The sequence below is a fragment of the Centruroides sculpturatus genome, unplaced genomic scaffold (genome assembly GCF_000671375.1).
Source record: "Centruroides sculpturatus isolate CEXI.00-Female unplaced genomic scaffold, Cexi_2.0 scaffold207, whole genome shotgun sequence".
Classification (NCBI taxonomy): Eukaryota; Metazoa; Arthropoda; class Arachnida; order Scorpiones; family Buthidae; genus Centruroides; species Centruroides sculpturatus.
This window is the reverse complement of record NW_019384378.1, coordinates 171,320-198,084: the sequence shown is the minus strand read 5'-3', so window position 1 is coordinate 198,084 and position 26,765 is coordinate 171,320. Positions and strand designations below refer to the sequence as shown.

The window sequence follows — 26,765 nt, the reverse complement described above, 5'->3', positions numbered from 1 at the left end:
CCACTGTATATGCTTGTGATCAATGGACAGCTACCTTAAAACACATTTGCTACACACTTTTCTATATCCCAGATCATCATGCATAATATTGTACGCAGAGCCGTGATTCATATGAAATTCTATGGCAATTTCATGAACAGTAAATTGCCTGTAGTCATTGTCTCAGATACCATGCTCACTGGACTCCCATTCTTGTGTTCCCACCGACGTTTTGTCTTCCGTTGTTAAATCTTTTCACCCATTCATACACTCTTCTCTGACTGAAACATTTGTATCTATCCTGATCCTTCATTCTCCTGTAGATTTCAGAATGTTTTACTCCCTGTGACTATGAAAGTTGAATGGCATTTCGTTGCTCTTTTACAGTGCAATTCGACAATAGAGTGGCCATGATGTATGAGCTATTGGTTGTGAGAATACCTCCATAGGACGTGTTGCTAACGAGTGATTTTGTGTCTTGCAATAGGATTTTTATCAATGTTTGCATTAAAATTCTGTTATTTAATATCTGTAAATGTTATGATTGGGACTAGGATTAAAAAATGCTTTTCTTTATAAACTGTTTAGATTAGAATTAATTAAATTTAAATCATGTATGCGAATATTAATCAAAGATTTCAAGTTATCTCTAAACATTATTTTACATTATGAAACTCTTCAGATATAATACTTTAATATTTATATATTAATTAATGTATATTTATAGTTACAGCAAAATACAGAAAAATCACTATGCAAGAACTACGTGGAAACAAGAATATTAGTATTATATCCATATTCATCATTTGGATCTCTCTGATTGAAGGTAAACTTTGTTAAATTATCCTTAATATTTTCACTTTTAAATACATTTTTTTTTATTAAAAATTGAATTTTTATAATAATATTTTATCAATTTTTATATTTTCATGTGTAATAAACTTATATAGATTAATTTAATTGCTTTTACAGTAACAATAAATTCATTTATTAGGTCATTTCCTTATTTATCATTTTATTTAAAAATATGATTAAAAATTGCAGCTTAATTAAATAATTTTGCTCGTATTTAATATCTTTTACTTATTATAATGACAATTTCGGAAACTTTTATTATTTTTTAAAAAATTATTTAACTATTGTATTCATGCTCACTAGTGACCGAGTGAATTCCATCAAGGAATGAGTGAATTCTTCCATCAGTGTAACATTAAATTAGTATCATTTAATGTTAAATGATACTAATTTAATATTAAAACAACAAAGATTTATTTAACAAAATGTTATTGTCGAAAGATGCATATAAGAACTACTAGCATATAGACCTATCTAAATGCTCTTACCTTCGCGAGAGAGAGTTCATAATTAGGTAGAGTAGAGATAAATATCTGTAAATATCGGTTATTTCTTGAGGGAGTTTTCAGTGGTGTTTCTATAAGAAACTGGGCCCTTGGCATTTCAATTCTCAGAATCATTGATGCACCAATTTCTCTCTCTCTCTCTCTCTCTCTTTCTGTTTCTATTGAATCGAGAATTTGATCAGTTTAATAGAAAAATATGCAAATTTTTGAAAATTTAAAGTAAACAAGAAAAGTTTCCAAAAATATTAAAATTAATTAATCTAAATTTCTAATATCTGACATCGGCTCAGACGTGAAGCTCTGTCTTCGTACTTGATATTGATGAGATCTGATGGTAACTTGACAATTATTGCAAGTGTTAAGTGAAGTAATAATTTATTTACATTGTTCTATTAAATAAATTAGCGAATAACGCAATTTCTTGTATATCTTACCATAAAACACTTTTCTGTTAGACTCTGCAATTTGATAATATTAATTAAACAATTATATTATTAAGTTTAATCGATGATTATACTGGTATACAATACAAAGATTTAAAGGAAAATATAAGTGAATGTAATTCTTACTTTTTTATATTTAATATAAGGTATATACATGTAAAAAACTAAACAACTTTATAGTTTATTAAAAATCCTATTTATATTTTTATAATTATTTAAAAATAATAAACAACATTTTATATTTGAGTTTAATGAATCAATAATAAGCAATTGGAAAGTTACATTGAAGATAAACGTAGCGTTAATAAACAGGAATTTCATAAAATGGAAATTAATGTGTTACGGGTCAGATCTGAGGAGATAATTGATTGATGAACGTTGTTATAACAACAGAATAATGCCTGTGGCAAAATTGAACAATATATCTATTGATTGTTGTAGAATTGTATTATTCATCCCGAAGCACTGGCAAATTTCTTGTATTCATTTCTGTACCACGAAGTAAACTACTCACAAACTTTTCAGTGTTTATTTAAAGATTTCGATCTATAGATAACAGCATTGAAAACTAAATGCATAGTTTTTTTTAATTATATTTAACTGGTTTTCTATATTTATTGACAAATTATACAGAAATTTATATATGTTTGCGTTTAGATACATTATTTTGTTGGACTTGGTTATTTCCGTTTTAAATTTGATGTGAAATACATGTCAAGCTCTTAAAAAAACTTAGGTTATGGCCTCATTTACACGTATTTTCACTTACTGACTTTAAAATATTTTAATAAATTATCTCTTATACATAAAATTACTTCTTTATTGGAAACAGTTTATTAAACCACTAAACTCGTACTAAAATTAACAATCAATTGTTTAAAAGAATTGTTGTAAGAAAGAACTTTCTATGGCATACGTGTCCTTAATATGTATATGGTAAATTATTTATATTTATATGATAATAATTACGTAATATACGTAATTATTTTTTATTGCTATAAAAATAGTTTTAATAAAAGAATTAATTAATTTAATAATAATATAAAGAAAATATTTTTATAGAACAAAATTATAAAGTGACAATGTTGGGTTCTGTCAATACGGTTAAGTCTTTAAATTAAACTGTATTTGCCAAGTGTTTCAGTTAGTAATAACAGTAGTAACAATTTCTAATTTTATCTCACTGCTTCTGGCTTCCTGTTTTTTGAAGTTCAAGATTACATTTTATCTTTTGGCATAACGTGACTTTTACATTCGACCTTATTTCTGAACTTATTTTACTATCGTTTTGTCACATAGATGATAATAATATCTGCACTGCTAGAGTATATAATTCAAAACCTACAAAAAATAATTAAACATGTGTCTTTATATCTCGTCCCCCTTTCACACTCCTCACGAATACAGAGTCAACCTTTATCTTAAGGATCTCCTCCGCCATTTTGAATATTTTTAGCTGTCTTTATATCCGTCTAGAGCATGACTAATGTAATTTTTTCTCAACATTATTTTGAATCTCTCGAGAGTTTTTAAAATGAAATTATTTAACAACGAATTTATGATTTATAGTTTTGCGATGTGTAAAATTTATATATTGATTGCAAATGTATTAAATATCTTACATTTTGTTCGTAATATATAGAATTAAAATTAGAGTTTAATATATTTTAAAGATTATATGTAAAAGAATTAAGATATTCTTCTTTATATAAGGGAGAGCGGGGCTACAAGTTCCGTTTTTTATTCAACCTCATAATTTGTTAATGAAACTTAATTCTAGCATAAGTATTCAGATATTAAAATTTACTAATACCTTGTATATCTAACTTTGCTATTAAGACAGTTTTTGGGGTTGTTTTTTTGTAAGATTTTTTATAATTAATAATACAATACCCAAAGTCAGAAAGTAACAACTTACCCCAATTCGGGGCTAGTTGTTAACAGGGTGGGGCAAGTTGTTACGAGATCTATGGAAGGTGTAATATGTAAAAAAAACAATAATTTATTTAACTAAGTACGTATTTAAGGACTAATCAATAATATCTTATGAATAATTAGTTGTTTTTCTTAAATTTATTATAAACTAAACATTTTTACATTTTAACATTTATAATTTTTACTTAAAGATTGAAACATTAACCATTATATTAGCTTAAGTAGCTAATCAGCCTTGAAATTATCAATTATCAGTCTTCAATCATATCAGAAAGTCGTCTTTGACTGAAAATAATATTATATTTATAAATCATCACAAGATTCATCAGAACCGCAATTCGGACAAAAGTATGTTAACATGTCACGATATTTTCTACATCTGGAATGGGCCCAGTTCTTACATTCTTGACACTGGATCCATTCTTCACCAGAACGTGAGTTAGAGTAACGGTCACAGCAGACTAAACAATAATACTCTAAACTATCCTCTTCATTCTCAGAACTTTCACTGCTCATTTGTACAACCTGTCGTTTAATGGACTTCCTCTTTCCTTTTCCTTTTAGCGTTCTCTTGTCGTTCCCTTTTATTTTATTCCCTTGATTTCTCTTTACCCTTCCCTTTCCTTTATTTTTTCTTACTTCTTCATTATCAATGCTTACCTTCCTTTTTTTGCTTTGCTCTTCTGCCAGGGCTTGTTTCTCAGGAGTGTCTGTTAAAATTGCGGATTTTCTACGACATCTCTTGGTCGTTCCACTCCGTGGTGGTGCCTTTGGAAAGGGACGAATTGCTTCTGGGGAGAAAGGAACATCCTTTCCAAGTCCTTGTACAACACCAGAAGTTGTAGACAAATTTACAACTCCTGATGGCCCTGGTTGATCCAAGATTTGTCTTTCGTCAATAATGCTTACAGTTTCACGTGCATTGTTGGATTTATCTATACTAGTTTCTGCCTCTGAAACTTCCATATCAATTATATCAATATCATTTATAGGTGTGATGCCTGCAGAGACACTCTCATGCGTTGGAGCCAAAGGGCGATCTGTGACGAAAGATGGAGCAAAGTCGTCTTCAGTGAAAATATTAGGATCATATGGCCAAATGCCAGCCTTTTTAAAAGAGCTCATTATATTGATAGGAGTTGCTGCAATTGGCAACGCATATTTTACGATTTCAGGGATCTCATATATTGACATTGTCTTGCCAGGGTTGCTGCGTAGCCAGTTGTCTTGAGCCTTTGCACAATAATTTTTAAACGGTGCATTCACTCCAACGTCCAATGGTTGCAGACGGTGTGTACAATGAGGCGGGAATGACAGCATTACAATGGAGTTAGATTTCGCTTTTTCTACCACATTGATATCGACGTGAGATTGGTGATTATCAAGCAATAACAAAACTGGATCTGAAGGTGATGGTCTGGTGTGTTTGATGAAGTGATCCATATATATGAGGAACTCCGTAGCTGTCATCCATCCAGAGCTATTTCCTGCACCAATGGATTCCGGTGGTCCGCCTTTGATAAACAAATCCTTGTATTTAAGTCGAGGGAAAATAAACATTGGAGGAACTGTGTGTCCTAATGCATTTGCTGCCAGTTCTACGGTGACTAATGAACCTCGTTCTGCAGATACTATAGCTCCAACTTGCTTAGTTCCTTTTTTGGCAATAATTTTCTTTGGCTTTAGCACTGTTGTAACGCCAGTTTCATCTAAATTATATATTCTCGAGGGCGGAAATTTATATTTATCCAACACTGTGCCTAGCTTTGTAAAAAATTCGTTAATATTGTGCTTATTAAAAGATGATGCTCTGCTAGCACTTGTCGATTCCGGGGCTCTAATCGAGAGTTGAGGGTTTCTCTTTAAAAAACCAGTCAGCCAATCTGGACCAGCTTTTTTATTCTCATGCCAAGATGGTGGAATATCAGAGGCGTTGAATTTCTGTGCACATTCATATGCTAATTTTCGCACTTCCTCTGGTAGAAGACCAAAGAAAATTGTTGCACATTTTAACAAATATTCTGCTAACTTGTTTTCCTGTTCTTCACTAAAGACCAATCTTACTTTTTTGTAGCCAACCACAGCGTTTTCTACTCCAGATTTCAACTTCTTTACAAATCTGTATAACGTCATATGACAAATATCTAATTCTCTGGCAACAGTTTTTATTTTTTTACCATCTTTAATAACTGCATCTGCAGCTCTTTGCATCAACTCCTGAGATACAGAACCTCGTGTTGTTTTTCGAATATAAGTCCGTATACTGCAAAAAAAAAAAAAAAATATTACTGTATTTTTACTGCATTGCCAGTACAGATGAACTGGGGCAAGTTGTTCCAAGGTCACAACATACCCCCAAAGAAGGGAACATCTAGCCCCAATAACACATGGGTTCAAAACAGCAACTACTAGATTAGGTTACGAGACATACACGGTTTTAGCGTTTATATCAAGATACCATATATATTTTTGAATAAAAATACCAAACAACTAATCGCTAATTATTTAAATTCGCCAGATATACCAAAAATATCAAACACGAAAATATTTACTTACGTGGATCAGCGACGTACAGGCTCCTTTTCCAATGTACTGGACGTTACTGGCCTAACTAAGATGGCTGCCGTCGATGCGCAGAAACATTCGATTTCATGATGTATTTACTAATTATTATTATTTTTTTTCCTTATGAAGCTATTTCAATCGGAACAACTTACCACGGGAACTTTTAGCCCCGCTCTCCCCTACAGAAAATGCAAGTAGAAGAGTGTGTATAAACATGTAAAAATATAATAAAATTTGTATTTTTATCTCTTTTATACGTCTCTGTCATACGAATAACGTTAAATTTATGAATTTTATTTTTTTATTTTCTATGAAAAGAGACAAAAATAGGTTTAATATGGACATAAAAATTCAATAAACAAATGCTTTGTTTAAAAAAAAAATATNAACAGGTTTCCTCTTCTTTTATATCTGAGGACATTTGGACCGCTGTTTGCCAAGCTGTTTTTCTTTCATGTGGGTGTTTCTACACTTTTTTTTTGATACATCAATTACTTGCAATTCATATTCAGTGCTTCGTTTAATTTAAAAATGTCAAAAAAATATTAATATCATTATTCGAAAGGTAAGATAAAAATGAAGAAAAGTTTGTAAGAGGCTTACAAGCATAAAAAAAATTGATTTAAAAATTTAATAAAGATGATGAACTCTTGGATGATAATTATTTATAAATACATTGATTGAGAGAAAAGTTACGTACCAAGAAGGGAATTTTTAATGCTTACTTTAATGAATTTTATGCCAAGGGAATTTTAAGGGCAACTTTATTCATGCAAACATTATGACAATGGTAATGAATGATTATTATTCCGTAACAAAGGGGCAAGGGGCAACTATCTATGGAACAATAATACAATTTGAAGGAATATTTAATACCTGGTAGGGTTTCATCTCGAATAAATACATGCGGCGATTCAGTCGGGCTTGCAGGAATAATGCTATCCTGAGAGAGATTTGCTTACAGATTTTGTTGGCATTGGCGCTCCAAATTTCATATTCATAGAGGCTCGAAAGTTGATGTCCCAAAATTGTTCGTTGGATGACAAATCATGTTGACACACTTATTTATATTTCAAACATTGTGTGGGATATAAATAAGTGTGGCAAAGTGACAGAGATTCAAATTTCTCTATTAGTCATCTGCCAATGATATGGAAAGATGTAAGATTCTGTGGCAAGATTTCCACCTGTTTTTGGGTAGTGTACAAATACTTTATTGCAGATTGTTCCTACTTATATCAACATAAAGCAACCATCTCTGTTTGTACTCTTCCGTTGAGTCTAGTAGTCTGTCAACTATGTATTTGTGCCCTGACGTAGCCACTGTCTTCAATACCATCTCAGAGTCAGATCAGAACAGCTCAGATGACGGAAAATTTGAAAAATGGCCACTCTGCTTTTCTCATCTCGATGCAACCTTTCTCAAACTCCGTCAATTGTTTACAATGTCTTTGACTGTATCATAAAACACGCCTAAGATTTCCAATTATAGGTAATGTTCACTGGAAATTCTGAATAAAGTGTGTCTCCGAGAGCCTTTTTACTGGTGTAGTGATTTTAAGGCTTTTTTCTGACATTACTGGGCGTAAAATTAAACTATAACTGTAATCATTTATAAACCTGTCTGAGATTTACCGAGTTTTGCTGTAATAGGACAATTCAATCTAGATGCATAACTTTTTTCAATGAGTGTATTTAATAAACATTTTTAGTTAATATTCTACTGTTTATTTGTTGATTTTAAACAGAAATATGACAGGTACGTAGAAAATTTTACGCACGTTTTTGGCACGTTTTAAAGAAATTTAATTTCTCAGGTAATTAGACAAGATTTGCTAAATGTTTAACGCTATTTGTTATAACGTTAAGAGTCTGGTATTTTCCTTTGGCATGGAGTAATAGCTAACAACCTGGGGCAATTCCGGACAGGTAGAAAGTGACCAAAATTTGGACTTTCATTAGAAATTCATTACAATAAATTCGTTAATTCGTCAATTGGATTTTAGATCCAAGTTGATTATAGATCAATAATTTGTTATCATTATTTTTATCAAACGTAGGGATTTTATTGTGCATTTTGTAGATGTGGATGTGTCAGTTCTTTACATATTTGTAAAATAAGGCTGACGAAGGAATTAATGTCCGAAATGCATACATTTTGGAAAAATAAAGTGATTTTCTAAGGCTGATCTTGTGTTCAATGACAGTGTAATAAGTCTAGTAATAAAGAAGCCTACATAGCACTCACAAGTATATGTTTAATTTTTACATATTTCATTTCTGAGTTTTCCCAGTGTCCGGGAATCTCTTATACATAATATGTTCAACGTGCTACACACTATGTTCGAGTGTTACTTCTCTCTTATTCATGATGAACCTTGACCAACTCATCCGTCTAAATGCAAGCATCAAGCAATAAATCACTAACATCAACAATTTGCTGTTTAAAGATGAATGGTGTTGATTAAAATCTTCTACGATAATACGAATGATTAGATCACTCTGAGCACGTTCTATCTGTGTTAATGTCTTTTGTCATTCCTGTCATCTGTTTAGAAGAAAAATTATTTAAAAATCTCGAAAAGGAGTAAATTTACATTAAATTAAAGCACACCGTTGTTTTTCTGGTGAAATTCACCACTAGTGTCATATGTCACATGTCCACCTTCCCATTTAAAATCATGGAACTGAATCCAAAATGGCGGATTTCAAAATGGCTGCCATATTGTTGAGTTAATACCTAACAGGTTTCCTCTTCTTTTATATCTGAGGACATTTGGACCGCTGTTTGCCAAGCTGTTTTTCTTTCATGTGGGTGTTTCTACACTTTTTTTTTGATACATCAATTACTTGCAATTCATATTCAGTGCTTCGTTTAATTTAAAAATGTCAAAAAAATATTAATATCATTATTCGAAAGGTAAGATAAAAATGAAGAAAAGTTTGTAAGAGGCTTACAAGCATAAAAAAAATTGATTTAAAAATTTAATAAAGATGATAAGATTTTCAAATTATTTTTAAAAAAATACTTATATTGATTATGCTAATTGGATTTTGTAAAACAATCAGAAAATCATTTTAAATATATATTTTTTTTTATTAAAAATTAGATTAAAAATTAAGTGATTTAACAATAGAATTATAATTTTTTTTACTGAATAATTGATTTTTGAGTAGTTAAAAAAGTAATTTAAAAAGGCTAATGGAATCGAATTAGTGTTAATTATAATATCGATTGCTCTTTAACATCGATGAAAAATTCATTATTACTAAATTAATAAACTTATTAGTATACTAAAATAAACATAACTTTAATAATAATATATTTTAATATTTCTCTATGAAATTATTGGCTGCAGTTTTTAAATTGCAGATCTATACATTCCCATTGTTATCCGTTGTCTATCGTTTGTTAATCTCGAGAAAGGAATTAGATAAAAATCGAGACAAGATATGGAAGGTTTAGGTGCTAGATTAACTACGTACAAACTTCCGGTGTAGACCGGAAATCATGTGATTTTTTAAATTGAAAAATGATTTAAAATTGCAGCTTGGCATTGTGACTACGTCACAATAAATAATTGCTCGTTATTATTGTTGTTGTCTTAGAAGAAATTCCTCGATTCTTATACAAATTCCTTTAATAAATTAAGAGTCTTTTTGAAAAATACCAAGATTTTATCAATTTGTAACTTCCCTTACAAAGTTAAGCTTTAACAAGAAATTTCTACTGTTCTAAGATCGATTTCTTGTAAACAATAAAAGTTTCGTTTACTTTACAGAATAGAAAATGTTTTATTTGATTTTATTGTATTTAATCTGTAAAGTTCAATTTTACAGAAGCTTATACGTTAAAACAAATATAAAAAGAAATTGATTGTATATAAAAAGTTACTAATTTTCAACTAGAATTTTTCAAAATAAAATTTTACAATATCTTGTGTTGTTAACATCATTTTAAAATATATATCGAAGTAGGTTAATGGTCGAACCAACGTTGAAAAGCAGAAATCCAGACGGGTCGAAAAACCCAGGAATTTTTCGGAGGATGGTGAGGACCTGGCAAAATTCACAGTTGGCTTTGCTAGAAAAGACCCTGCAGAACAAAAACACTTTAAAAAATAGATAAAACATATTTGTTTCAAACCTGTGTGTTATGAATTACTAATCTTGATATAGTTTCCCTTAAAGCGGAGTTCAGTACATACTAAAGGGTGGGACGTAAAAAACTGCTGATACTGACCAATTGTTGTAATAAACTGGATTGGCATTAACGAGAGTCCACTGTAGTAATTTTAATATATTTTTAAAAATAAAAAATAAAACATTTATATTGGTTATGTTTTTCGAGATTGACATAATCACCATCCCTCATCCCCAATCAGTACAGTATTTATCGGGTTTCGGGATGGAAAGGTGTGGCCTTAGCACTCCCACCCCTTCCCTACGGGGATTAAAACATTACTGTATTACAATGCATTGCCATAGGACATAAAAGGCTGATACTTTAAGGATATACTTATCTTAATTAGAGGTGGATGAAGTTTGCTTTGCAAGATTTAACGACATAATACAAGCAAATAAAATCAAAGCGTTTCATTATTGAATTAGCGAATTTAATATAAATTACACACAAATATAAAACACATTTTAACACTGTTTTGCGTTTACACCTTGTTAGCTTTTAGAAATTTCTGTTTTCTTGGATATTGTTCTGTATTTTGTTATACAGAGTTTACGTAGGCTACCCTAAAGTTTTGTATTATTCTCTCTGTTGTTATATACTTTTTGTGAAACAACAAAGATAAACTTCAATTGTGTTTATCTCAAAGTGAAATGACAGTAAAAAAAATTTTTATTTTTCTTTTACAACAAATTTAGAATTAGAATAATTGGATTTATTCCTCACTCCATATTTTAACTTTACGCTTTCTATGGCATCCATTTACAAGAAAAGATTTATTCATCACCTCCTTACAGGGGAAAATATTTGAATTGAAATAACGTGACTTTTCGATTTACATCATAAGTTCCTATTTAGTTAATTGGGCCCTCCTGCCCCTAAATTTTCTATATTTGGTCTCGGATTCCATATATCTAACACCGTTCTAGAGATCAAGGAAAGACAGACGGACGACAATGGAAATTTATAGGTCTACAATTTTTTTCATTTAAGCCCAATGATAATATAAAGAACTTCTTTTATTTATCTTATATTTTTCCTGTAATAAATATTATTATAGAAGGGTCTACACAGCAGATTTTTCTAGTGAGGAGAGAATTTTCATAAAAATACAACTATAATTAATAAATATATATATAAACGAGTTGTAATATTTTTTATATGAATTTTAAACTAATTTAATTATAGAGTATTTAATAAAATCAAAATGCCCTGTTTATAAATCATATCAATCAAAATGAAATTGTTTACTAGTGGTACTCGTTAATATTGTTGCTTGTAAATCAGCAATAATATTAAAAGTTTAAAGAATATTAAAAAGAAAAGAATAATGAATTGATTTTTATATCAAAATAAATTCAAGGTTTTAGTGTTTTTATTTTGTAATTCATTGATTTTTCTCTTAATTTATTATATCGCGTGAGCAGCATAAAAGTTTTGTTAAATTAAGCTATTCACTTTCATGATATAGAATAAAACATCCTAAAATAGTAAACGATAAGAATCTTGGTACTGATCTTTCAAATTCTCAGACAGAAAAAGTTCATCTCAATCTATTGGGCGCGAGATTCCTTTGAAGATTTGTCTGTTTGTATACACGAATGCTACTCGAGGGCAACTAATCTATCTTCCGGGAAAACTAGCCCCTGTTTAGATGTTACAAACATGAAGAAAATGCGAAGAACTCCATATGAACAGCCCGTTTTTCTGATTTTCTCCACGTGTCTAACATTTAAATAGGGGCTAATTTCCAATAGAAAGTCCTTTCAGGAGACATTCCATTTGCAGATTGCTCTCGTGTTCATTGTCTTATCCCATCAAACTAAATCAAAATGTCTAATTAATCCACAGTTGCTATCATACGTTTTGTTACAAAGTGTTAATACGTAAGATAATAATGTATCTTCACGAATTTAGTAGAAATTTTAGTTATTTAAATAATTCACTCCTTTAAAGTTACTTTATGTTGTAAATCGTCTTTACATTTTCAGCACTGCAACAAAATGACGACGACGATTAAAATTCTTAACTTATACTTTTGTAAGTATTATAAGAAAGCTTTCATTTAGTGAGAGAAAAATTCGAAATAATTTCTTTAATATTACAAAAGAAATTTCACCATTACTCTGATTATAATCCAGATGAATAGACATACACAGTGATGTAAGATATACAGTACAGTACATAAGTAAATTTGAATACTCAGCAATATTAAGTGCTTCAGCTCTATTTAATTTCAAACGCATCATTACTCCTTAATTTATCTCTTCGAATTTAATTGGTTAATTGTGGATCTTAAAGTATTAAATTTTTATGAATTTCATAAATTAATTTTAATTTTTTGATACTGAAATATATTAGTAATTAAATTTTAAAACTCGCAAGTATTAATATTAATCAATAATATTTTTTTTATAATTATAAAAGTAATTATCAATGTGAAAAATTCGTTTTTTTTTTGATAATTTCCTCTCTTAATTTCATTAATTAAATGATATCAATTGAGTAATTAGCATTAATTAGACCTTTTCACAATTGATTCAGATAAGATACAAAATATTAATTTATGGTTTTTGTTGTTAAAAAAGTATCAATTTATGGAACTGCATTTTAAAAAAAATTAATTAATTTGTATTGTATTTGAGAGAGGACAATAAGATGATGTAAATAGAAAATAATTTAATAGAATTTGTCTACAATTTAAACAAATTCATTGCTTCTTTTATACTATAAAGTGGATCCAATTAAATAGGCAACTTACTTCTTTATTATGTAAAGAAATTACACCCCATTGTTAATGGTAAAAATTTCTTCAGCAAATAATTTATAATTCTAAAATTTGTTTCAAGTATTTAATATTTGTTTTAATGTTTTATCAATAATGATGTTTCTTTTACTTTTAAGGAAAATGCCTCCGGTAACATATACTAAAAATACTACTAATTATCGTATTTAAACATTTATAAACACAGAATTACATAGAAAAATGGAGGGTCATCACATTCTCAATATATAAATATAAAATCATATTTTCTATCTGCTAAATGAAAATTTTGTATTTGACAAATTATATGTAAAGCTACAATTTACGTGTAATCGGTTACAGTAAACACAATTGAAATTATATAGAACTGTTTCGAGTTCAAAGTGAATCTACAGGATGTTAGAAATGAAGTTAACCAGTCTCACAAGTTGAGAATAACTAAAAGTAGAAGGATTAGACTAATTATGGGCAAACAAAGTGAGAAGAAAGTATGAATTTCCAAAAGTTGGTAAGTGTTTGGGTCGAGGATCCCCGGGTTTAAGGTTCTGTAGAGGTTTCTCGCCAATGGTGCATGGGTCAAAAATGGCGCCATGAACGTTTATTCTGGATAATTATTGATATTTCCCGTCTTTCTTTTCTTTCTTTCCTATAGGCACTATATTTGGCTAACTGACCTACACAGTGTACGTGTTTATGTTTACTTTATTCGACAACTTTGCGAATTATCAAAATTTACTCCAGAATAAATGTTGTTTAACTTTTCACTTACTTACTTTCCGTTGGCTCATTTTTGATCTCAAGTATCATTAGACTTCGGAGAGAAAACTACAACAGGACTTCATAGACTAGAGGTACCCTACCTTTTTATTCATTCCGAATTTATGGAACTGGTTTACTGTAATTGTAACATCCTGTCGCGATAGAAAGCAATCCCTTCTCCAAATCCTAAAATATTTAATAACTCAATTTTCATTATATCATAAATTAGATTAATCGATGGTAAGCCAAAACTTAAAACTTGTATTTTTAATGTTCTGCCCTTGTTATACGTAATATCATTTGTATTCTATTAGTATCACTGCCTATTCTGGTGAACATCACAGATTTCTTACTTCAGAACTTTAAGGTAATTTTTCCTAAAACTACGTTCGTACCGCAAGATATTCAATTATTATTTTTATTAATTCGACGGGCAATTTAATATTTATGTAATTTATTCCTTATAATATTTACATTTACATTAATAATAGTAACTTATAATTATTACTGTTTAGGGCTTTTAATATATTTATCACTTCATGAAAGTTTAATTTTCAAGTTATTTTCATTGATTCGGATTTCATCTCTGTGACTTCATTGAAATAAAAAAAATTATTTCGGATTGTTTTATTAAATATAACTGTTATCTAGAAAGTTATTGTATGGATTTCATCTATAGAAATAAATTAAATCCAACTTTTTCTCTGTGTTATATGTGTTAGATTATGTGTGCGTGTTTGACACAATTTTGTTCACCCATTTGAAGTTTAATAACTCTTGTGTTTTTCATCGAAAATTTCTGAAATTTTGCAAAGAGGTTTGTGTATTAAGGATATTAATGCGGTTAAATTTTGGTGATTACAGGTCGAGGAGGTAGGGAGATAAAGGGAGTCGTGTCATATTTTAAAGAGGGATCGGACTTAATTTTAAGATTTTGCTCGTTATTAGCATTTACAATTTTTTTAAACCCACTCCTAATATATAATTTTTAAGTAAATTCAAATATGTAAATATTAAAATAAATAACATTTATTGTGGCCACAGTGTAAAAATGTACTATTTTTTTCCATTGTTGCTAGCAGACATAGGCACAGTAGCTTTTAAAGTTATAGTAAAAATCATTTATATTTCTTTACGCTTATAAGATATATAGATTTATACAATAATTATATACACGTAGACTATTTACAATTAATAAAATATAATTTTTGTAAAAGAGTTGTGAGGGAGGAACAAAGGGTGGCTTATTTCCTCGGGCGTTAAATAATAACGAGTATTATGAGAATTTATAAGTTATATTAGTTATTTACTATGTAAAGTTAAATAAAATTTTCAATATTATTAATCTAATAAAATGTCTCTGGTAAAACATGCAGGTACAATTATGTATATTGCCTCAAGTACAGCAACTTCGCCATGCACCTCTGATTCATTAAATAAATTGTCTTTCTTTATATATATATACATACATAATATTGAAGAGATAATTTATTGAAAAATCGAGCAGACCACGCCCAGGGGTTTCGATCGCCTGGATTCAAACCCGGATCCTGAGAACCAGTAGGTTAACGCCTTAATCGTCTCGGCCATTCGGCCGGCTAAAGAAATGTTGAAAACATCGAAATTAATATTAATGTTCGTAATTTTATTAAAATATACGGTACAATGCAATGTATCGTAATGTACAATGCGTTAACAATGTACGGTACAATGCATTAACGATCGCTGTACAAAGACAGATGAATAAATTCTTGACTCTAACACTTGAAATTTAGCAAATTATATTATTGTAGCTTGAGAAAAAGTGTGTAGGAATTTGACACCTCAACATAGAGTCTTACAAAACCAGAAAAATGAATGTATAAAATATTCAAAAGAACTAAATCTATTCTACACATATACATTTATATAATTTACAGAGAACAATGAATTTTGAAGAATTTTTCCAAATACCCACAAAATAAATTACAATGTAATATATTATTTAAACAAATAATTGTATTGGCTTAATCATAAATAAATAATCAAATTTTAAATAAAGTTTTATATAATACAATATAATGAAAATAATTGAAAATTACAGCTTAAAAATGTTAAATTCATAATAAAAATGCCCTTAATGAAATAAGATTTTTAAAATTTAAATTAGTCATTTTTATGATAAAGAAATTATTAAAATTTTTATTTTATATCAAGAAAATCTTCAATTAAATTTAAAAAAATGTTATTACTTGTTCTGTCAATCTCGGAATATAATAGTTTCTATGAATAAATACGCTAATATAAAACATAATAGGAAACATTTTCTGAATATATCCTTTAAAATAAATCCAAAACTTATTTATATTTTCTTATCGTGTGAGAAACATATTGACTACAATTCCCAAATGTGACTTCTTCTTCCCAAAGAGCCGTAAAACGATCTTTCGCGGGTCTCAAGGAACTTTTAACTTTATTCCGAATATAAGAAAAATCAAATAACCACGAAATTTTTCGTATTAAAAAGAAAACATCGTCACAATGCTCTTAATTTTAATACTGTCTTGCCCCTGTACACCATACTTTTCCTGTTGACATAAGAGTCATGCCCATCTACATGTGTTCTGGGGAATTTTCCGAATTGAAATAACGGGACCTTTCTGCACCTAAACTTTTCATATCTGATCTCGACTTTCATCTATCTTATTCTGTTCTCGACTGACAGACAGACAGACTGATACCAGTGGGAATTTATAGGTCTAAAATTCTAAAATTGCAGCCCAATTTTAATGATTTTACGAGGTCAGAAAAATTGAAATTTAATAACTTTTAAAGCTATAAAATCAACAAAGTTTTATTGTAGTTTATTATTACGGTTTCTATCTTAAAGTAATATAAAATAGCATTTATGCTGATTAATATTTACTTGATNAAATTAACACCCAACAATAGCATTTTAGAAAACAGTAAAATATTTTTAAAAAAGGTATCATTGCTTGTTAAAATAGATAACACAGTGGCTTTTATAGAAATCATAGAATATAGAAAATACCACTTATATATATTTATCTAATAGTATAATAAAGAGGAAACAGTTAAATAAATTTGTTAAGCAATGTTTAAAACTGCGAGAGTAATTTTTAATTAATTCTTTCATTCTATTAACCATTTTAAACTATGATTTGAAGGAAACTTTTGTATAAATATCAATGTTAACAATTGATAATTTAAGTTAAATACATCTTTTAATTAATTGTTAGCAATTACACTTCGATTTAACATTAAGATTATATTTTACAATCAAATTTAACATGTTTTTATTTTAGTTCTGTATTTATGTAATACTTCAGATGTTATTTAATTGAAATAGTTATGTTATACATAAAGACTGGCAAGAGCTCTTACACGACGACTTTCACGAAAATCATAATTTACATGAGATTCATTAAAAAATAGCTTTTATATTATTAATTATTATAAAAAGACTTATTTGGGGGTAGGAGTGAGTTTTTAAGGAAACTGTAAACGATAAAACAAGTAAAACTTTTACAGATTCCATTCGAGATATAACCACCTTTATTTCCCCAACCTCTTGACCTTTAACTATCAAAATTAATAGCACCAATACATTATATATATATGGGTTTAGTTCTGTTTCAAATTTTTGGTTCATCCAGTCCTGAGATATAATAAAAAATTAGACACAACACAGAATTTTGTAAGAGATTTTTTAAATTTTTTGGAGGTTCTCGGACTGTCAAAACGTTAAGAAATACAGTCGAACCCCTATAACACTTTTGATTTTTCCGTTTTATATGAATTCCATGTTGTACCAGTCACTTAGATTTTACAAATACGTGTGCTGGGCTGTGAACGGCTCACGTATTTGTAAAATATAAGTGACTCGTACAACACGGAATTCATATAAAACGGAAAAATCAACAGTGTTATAGGGGGGTCGACTTGTACAATAAAAACCAGGAGGGGGTCTAAATTTGACCGATTACCATAATAATCCTACATTATATGCTTGTGTAACGTTTGTGTTAATTATAATTTAATAAATATATAAAAATATATTAATTTTACAATAATTTTGATTATTCCAATTGTAAAATAATAATTAAATCATATAATTTAAAAATATGAATTTAATTTCATGTTTAACTCAATATTTAAAAAAATGCATTTAATATAATTTTAATGACAGTTTAATCTAATAAAATGAGCTTAGATAAATAAGAAAGTTTAATAATAATTATCCTTTAATATCCAAAGTAGAACTGAGATAGAGTTTCTTAAAATATATTTTAAAACATTGAAGCAATTCATGTACTAAATATAAGCCCTGTAGGCCTTAAACAAATGTATATCAATAATAAAATTAACTACAGTAAATAGATACATAAAAGTAGAGAATTTTATTTTGAAAAAATGTATAATTACACTGTTATGTAGTGTCTTGCACCTGTGCAACATACTTTTCCTTTAACAACAGAGTCATGCCAATCAGCTATGCAACTCCGTTCTGGAGATCATTTTTGAATTGAAATCACGTAACTTCCGGTCAGACCGAAGTTGTTAAATAATTAAATGGAATCTCTAATTAGGCTAAGAGGGTTTTCTGCCCCTAGCTTTCATCTAACACCGTTCTCGAGATTAAGGGAGGAGAGACAGGCAGACAGATGAGCGACAGTGGGAATTTATAGGTCTACAGTTTCTTCAGATTGCAGTTAAATAATATAATCTTATATGTTATGTTAGCTATTTTCCCTTTAACTAGAAATGCACTATTAAAATATTATTTAATTTTACATAAATCATGTTTATCCCTTTGATCGATTCGAACTCCTTATACGCTTCGAAACTATCATTAGTATAAATCTCTTATCCTAATTATTATATTGACATTTTATCTCACTAATTAATATATAAGCTCCTATTAATAGATCTGTAATCATAAATTAACAGATATGATTTCATGAATTGTTTAATTTCGTATAGACTTATACAAATATTTGTAACCCGTATACGTTGAGATTAATTTATGTAACTTCCATTTAAAATGGGTCTGTTATTAAAACTGCAATTAAATAAATTTTCGAGAGAAGTTTGAAAAGTTTGGATGGAGATAATTTATGTTATTTGATATTGTACTATTTCTAGTATCATAAAAATAAATTTACATATCAAGTAAAACTGTTCTATAACGTGTTCCTTCGGGTAATATTGCTCCTAAGAAGGAAATGAAATATTTATATATGGAATGTACGAGTAGTTTCTCGATGAGAAAAGATAGTTGCACACAAATAGTGACATAACCAGTGAATACGAGTCTCATGGCAATCGTATATCAAAATCTCTACTCGTATATAAAGTTAGATGCTTTCTTTAATAGGCTAATATATTTTCGATTATTTCTTTATCTGATAAAAATTAGAAGTGATTTATATAATTAGTATAGATTTCTCGATTATATAAACATTAAAACGATTTGAAATAATGATAATTTAGGAAAATAATGAAGAAATTTAACTCTACATCGACTGGTTCGAGGGGTAAGTCGATATATCGTGGTTCGTTTGAAGCAGGTTGATGAGCAAATTTATTTTGATTGTATAATATATTAACAATTCCAATTTCCTATTTGTAAGTAATTCTAATTCTGTATCAGAATAGAAAAGCTGTAAACGAATGAAATGTAATCTTGGAAAGTGGCTCGACGAACAAAACAGTTGAGAACCCTGCTCTAGAGGGATAGAGAAATAAACACAATTGGTGTAAAATTAATTATATTAATTAAAAATAATANGAATTAAACTTTAATTTTTTTTTTATATATTAAAAGATGATTACAAATTGCAGTCCAGCATTATGATGGTGCCACAATAAATAATTGCTCGTTTACTATTTACCTTTTTAAAAATCCAAATATTTATTCATTTTGTAGTTTTAATTAAAGTTCGTGTATAAATCGGGATCTTCGGCCCCTCTAATTTGCATATCTTGTCTAGATTTAAGTAGTGTCTTGCCCCTGTACATCATACTTCTCCTGATAACAATAGAGTCATCTCGGTCATCTACCTAACTCCGTACTGAAAAAAAACATTAGAATTGAAATCACGTGACTTCCGATTTAACCGGAAGTTTGTATATACTTAATCGAACCCTCCAGCATTTATGTTTTCCATATCTGGTCTCGATTTTAATTTATCCAACTCCGTTCTCGAGAATAACGAAGGACACTCAGACGAACGATAATAGGAATGTATGGGCTTGCAATTAAAAAAAAATTACAGCCACACAATGTATAATAATATATCTGGTAATACATATTTTATTATATTGAACTGAAATTTATCTCTAGTGATTTAGAGATAAACTTAAATCCAATATTATGCTCAATTCGTGTATTTTTTTACTTATTATTTCATCAAAAATACCTCAAAATCTAATGAATTTTGTCTTAATTAAATAAATATCTAACTATAAAAATGCTTAGATATAAATTCAAGGAAAGACCAATCAATCATTCAGTTAGATAAGTTACATTATTATTATTTGACAGTAAAACGAATTTTCAAAGTGTAAAATATATTATACAGCACTGAAATATAGGGTTTTATATTGCCTTTGTATGTTAGAAACTTTTATAAGTAAGAAAATAACTCAGTATAATTTCCATTTACCACTACAACACGATAAGACTATACTTTTATCTGGTTATATTGTTACAGCTGGCGTGTTTCACGAATTCTACTCAACTAAATGACACTAGGCGTGGTAAAAGCGGTCTTGTCGTTTAATGATTGTATCACGTGTCAGACAACACTGTGCCTTGTTTTTAACGAATGGATAATGGTGACAAACGAGAATAATTTTCGAATATATTTCAATTTTTTCACGTTACTGGTGTTAAATTGTCATAATAAAAATTCATTTAGAAATATTAACATTTTAAAATATTATTTTTATACTTTTATACGCAAAGAATGGAGGAGAAATACAAAAATAGTATAATTAAATGTATTCATTAACGTAGCTTTAGAGTATACTCTGGAGAGTGTCCTCAGAGGGGAGAAAACCCCCTGAGACCGAGTAAAAATTCCCCAAATTATAACAGAAATGATTGAGATACGTAAGCTTATCCCCTAGACTATGGGTCACTTTACCTTAAAAACCTTTTTAAAAACCCCTTAAAAACTCCATACAGTTAAATGAATAAAAATTTATTAATGTAATTATTTGTCTCTAAGCTGGAAAATTTTCTGCGAACTCCCATACCTGGAAGTAATATCAAATATAAATACAAGTCGACCCCCCCCTATAACACTGTTGATTTTTCCGTTTTATATGAATTCCATGTTGTACGAGTCACTTAGATTTTACAAATACGTGTGCCGGGCTGTGAACCGCTCACGTATTTGTAAAATATCATATAAATGACTCGTACAACATGGAATTCATATAAAACGGAATTATCAACAGTGTTATAGGGGGGTCGACTTGTACTGCTTTAAAGTAGTACTGAGCGAAACATCTCACCCCATAAACGAGGTGATTCAAGCAATAATTATTGATTATTATTAAACATACAATATAACTTAATAAATAATTCAAAAGGGAGGAACGTAGCAAAGGCATACCTCCCCCTTACAACAAAGAAAACGACGAAAACTCTTACTACTTTGATCATATTGTAATTTTACATGATAATAATAAACATGGTGATTGTATAATGAGTAATATGATCTAATTAATAACGTCAGTAATCTAACTTCGTGATAATATAGTAACGACATTAACATATTGTAGTAATATTGTAATATATTAATATAATTTAGTTTGATCAATATTTAATTATTTTAATTTGTTTTTGTAGATTTCTTTGTAAACAGTAAGGAAATAAACGTATATAAATATGTTTTATAAACGTATTATATATTAGGAACTAAATTTTTAATTGTTTTAATTCGTTGATGGAAAAGGGAGTCATTTTTTGTTGATAATAAAGAAGAAGAAGACGACGATGATGGAGCTGAGAGGATGAAGACGAATAAGACGAAGAATATGAGGAGGGAGAATATGATGATAAATATGATGACAATAATGAAGAAAAAGATGATGATGAAGATGGAAACTTTAATTTCTTTCTCTTTTTATATAATATTTATCATCTGAAGCAGCACAGCATATTTTATCTAGGTTTTATTGAATTTAAAACCATATTTTAATGAATGAAATCAATTATGGATTACAAATTACTAACATATTAATAAACTCCATAATTTAAAACCCATTTACAAGTTTAAAGGCTAATAAATTATAAATTTTTACTGAGGAAAAGCAGCACAGCATATTTTATCTAGGTTTTATTGAANTATGTGTATCCTTACGTTATATGCAGATGCAGTATTATAATACATATAAAATTAAATATATAGGCCTATATTTAATGTTTTTGTTTGTTTCCCCTCAATCATATATGAGCCAATAACAAATCAATGACAGAAGAACCACGGCGGCTACTCACAAACATAAACTCTCCTACCGTATCCCTCAATACGCGGCCATTTACTTTTACCAAATTCTTAAACATGCAAAAAGACAACAGTTCTTTTATTCCCATTTAAATATGATCCTTCGAATTGCTATCATAAATAATCATTATCCAATACTGATTCCAACCAATCTTACTTATGCAAACCTCCTCTTGCATTGAAGTCACCGCAGATTAAAACCTCTTCCATACTAATTACCCCTTCATTCTCCGACAAAATATCATTCCAGTTATCATCCTGAAAATAAACAAATATAGAAAAAATAATCTTTGTTTCAAGTATAGTTTAAGAAAAATAAAAAAGTACTTTTTAAAACAATTTTATAACGAAAATCATTACTGATCCAAAAATCAGCCACTCTTCAAACGACCCTTATTCTATTCCCTGAAACCAGATTCACGACAAAGTTTAAAGGAAATAGCCAAAAACTCCAAAAAGTAAAAAACTACAGAAATTAATATGAGTTTATTCAAAATTTGTTTACATTCGATCAGTACTGTCCAATTTAATTCCCAAAGATTCCTCATAAAGGACAAAACAATCAATTCATCAGCATCATTACTTTCATTATATTCTCACCCATTCCTGAGATGATAACAACAAAACACCTACTATCTTCCTTCCTATTACAAACGATGCTCAAACAAGAATAATACCTCATATAAATCAGATTTCCATTCTATCTACACGTGACATCAGATCATCTAATTTAGAATTTAAATAATGACACCTTTTAATTAATATAATTAATCCATCCCTAATTTCAAACAACCGCTCTAAACCAGAAAAAAGTCTACAGTTTCGCAGACATCAGGAAAATTCTTACTTGGAATAAAAAAATCCAACAAAATTCAAAGATTAAAAAGTAAAAATACTTCACAGCTGAGCGGATGGTGCAGAAAAATCCCTCCACATAAACACGCGAAGAGGAAGTTTTTTTCCTTACTTAATTTTAAATTTTACGGTTAATTTTAAAAGAATCGATTAAAAAATTGTATGTATAAACTTTATTTTTATTATTTTTTAAAAATATTTAATGACACTTTTTTAAAAATATTTATTTTTTTCCGTTGTATAATGATGACACCACCTGTCACGAAAAGTTTACTCGTGGAGATGAAATTAATTTGCATCATTTGCAACTCATTAATTACTTTCAGATTATCGGCTTTTATCATCTAAAATATTAATATAACATTTTCTAAAAAGGTTTTGAAATCGCCTTATAACTTAATCTCATTATTGTAATACGGATAGCATTAATAATAAACAATATAAATCTATTAGTAACTTCGTTCATTATCTATTCATATAAAATTTCCTTTATATATTTAAAGCTTATCGTATCAAAGCGGTAAATTAATTTAACATTCTAAAAGTAAGCTCGTCCTTTTAAAAATAAACTTCTTTTCAGAAAGAAAACAAATTATATAAAGTTTTAAGTAAACTTAATTATGTTTGAGAATATTTAGCACTTTAAAATAATAAATTCGGTCTTGGCAATTCATCATTATGAAATTATAATGTTTGTGAAATAAATTTTAATTATTTTTTTTTTTACAAATTAAAAAATTTTATATAATAATAAGAAATAATTTAAAATTATTTAAGCTATATATTTTCTACTTCTGTTACCTAAAATTTCTCAATATTTTACTAAAAGTATTACAACTTTGTAGGTGATACCGGAGAGAGCATGATTGTAAGAGGATGCGCTCTGGATAGTGGAACACTCACTATTGATACTGAAATAGTTCGAATGTCCCATTGTGGAAGTTTCTATTTCAACGATAGATACGTCAGAGGCTGTCTCCAAAGTTGTGTAGAAGATGCTTGTAATGTGTCATCGAAAATGTTACTAAACATTAACCTAATGATATGCTCACTTATGATTTTATTTTGGAGGTATTTATAAGATTCATTACAAGCCAACAATTTTAAAAATATACTCTAAAATATTTATAACTTTTAGAAATATATTAAATAAATATTATATTCGTGCAGTTTGTAGGAACAAAGCAGAAATATATATATATATATATATTAATCGAATTAAAATCATATTTGCCCTAATAAATAATCAGAATCACATTTAAAGGTTCTGAATATTATAACGTTTTATAAAATAAAACATTCTTAAGACTTTGATAACGAAGAATATTTTCGAATATGGGCATTAATTGTGTAATTGATTGACGTATGCTATGGGCTACAATAAACGAACAAATTAATTTCGTTGGATGTAAGTTAGAATGGTATATGGGACCAAAGAGACTTTTACGGCCACGAAGATTAACGAATTAAAGTTTTTTCTATAAATATATATAATAATCTAAATTTCATTTGTGTAAACTACAATTATTTGCTATTTTACGCTGTTTAGAAGAGGAATAACTTCCACAATTTCTGTGCATTACGACTATATCCTTACATTATTTAATCATGTGATTATATCCATTTATCTATTCGATTTATCTTCTTTTAATACTCAACGATATTATTGCTATTTCTGTATTTATATATTTTACTGTGTTCATCTCCATAATCTGTGTGCATTCCTGAAAGCTATTTATTAATCTTCCCATATTCAATGCTGGATAAGTGATTCACTATGTAACCAAATTTCAATAAACATTATCTAGTGAATTATAAAGATGATATCATTCACTTTATTGTACATATTTATGTCTATCATGCTTTTTTTTAAAATTAAAATAATATACTGTAATGAAAATCAACATTATTACAGCTAGATCATTGTTACATGGGTGGCATAAAAGGTATCGTCTAGGTTTAATACTTTATTACAACTGAACGAGAAATACAAATCTTACTCAAATGTTATTAGAATTATTATTTGAAACCACTTATATTACAACGTGTTCAATATGTTTATCTTTAATTTTCTGCCAAAGAATGACTTCAAAAGAGTGACTTTTCCATACTCAGCACACTTGGAGTTTCTCCAAATTTTTTACGATTGTTTGTACACTATCTTCGAGATATTTCCACGAATCTTCTGCCAAAGTTTGACATAATACTTCCATGAATATCTTCGGAAAAGTGAAGTTTTCATACTCAATAGATTCCTCGAGTTCCTCCAAACGTTTTACGCTAATTTGGTACACTATATAGCTTCATGGGGCCCAGGCAAATTTGAATTATCGCTCCATGTACAGTGTTGACTTCAGACATTTTTCTTCGAGGAAGTTTCTGGGGAATTTTTTTCTGATATATAAAAGATGGTTTAGGATCCTCTCTTGGTGAAGGTCCCTTTTTGCCCATAGGATAACGCGCCATTGACACTGTACACAAGATATTTCCATGACAAGTCTAAAGGATTCAGATCGAAAAACTAAGCCACCCAGTCAATTTCTTTCCATGGTGCTTTCCACAATAGACTGTTGAAATTGAGAGCAAACATATCGAACAGATTATAATATGATGGGTTTAATCGCTGATTAAGTAATATTTGAATAAGACTTGTATATATTTTTTTCAGTATTCATAAAGCATTATATTTTGAATGAAAATTGCATAATGACTTACTCTGTATTTTCGAATGTATTACATATATAATATAAAATACGTTTAAAATAAGCAATTTTAGGAATATGAAATGCTAAAAATTAATTATATAATTTAATTATTAAGTTTATTTTTAATTCCTAACCCTTTAGAATCTATTAGCTCTAGTTGTGACATACACATTTTTAAATTAACACCCAACAATAGCATTTTAGAAAACAGTAAAATATTTTTAAAAAAGGTATCATTGCTTGTTAAAATAGATAACACAGTGGCTTTTATAGAAATCATAGAATATAGAAAATACCACTTATATATATTTATCTAATAGTATAATAAAGAGGAAACAGTTAAATAAATTTGTTAAGCAATGTTTAAAACTGCGAGAGTAATTTTTAATTAATTCTTTCATTCTATTAACCATTTTAAACTATGATTTGAAGGAAACTTTTGTATAAATATCAATGTTAACAATTGATAATTTAAGTTAAATACATCTTTTAATTAATTGTTAGCAATTACACTTCGATTTAACATTAAGATTATATTTTACAATCAAATTTAACATGTTTTTATTTTAGTTCTGTATTTATGTAATACTTCAGATGTTATTTAATTGAAATAGTTATGTTATACATAAAGACTGGCAAGAGCTCTTACACGACGACTTTCACGAAAATCATAATTTACATGAGATTCATTAAAAAA

The 26,765-nt window shown here is 28.7% G+C and overlaps 1 protein-coding gene across 1 annotated transcript; it reads right to left on the bottom strand.

Annotated features, from left to right (window-relative positions):
• Positions 1-4,021: 4,021 nt before the first annotated feature.
• LOC111617727 lies at positions 4,022-25,576 on the bottom strand. Its single transcript, XM_023359018.1, has 3 exons — positions 25,508-25,576; positions 22,666-22,766; positions 4,022-5,981 (listed from the first exon to the last, which is right to left on the bottom strand). The coding sequence occupies exons 1-3, from the start codon at positions 25,574-25,576 to the stop codon at positions 4,022-4,024; spliced, it is 2,130 nt and encodes a 709-aa protein (XP_023214786.1).
• Positions 25,577-26,765: the final 1,189 nt, after the last annotated feature.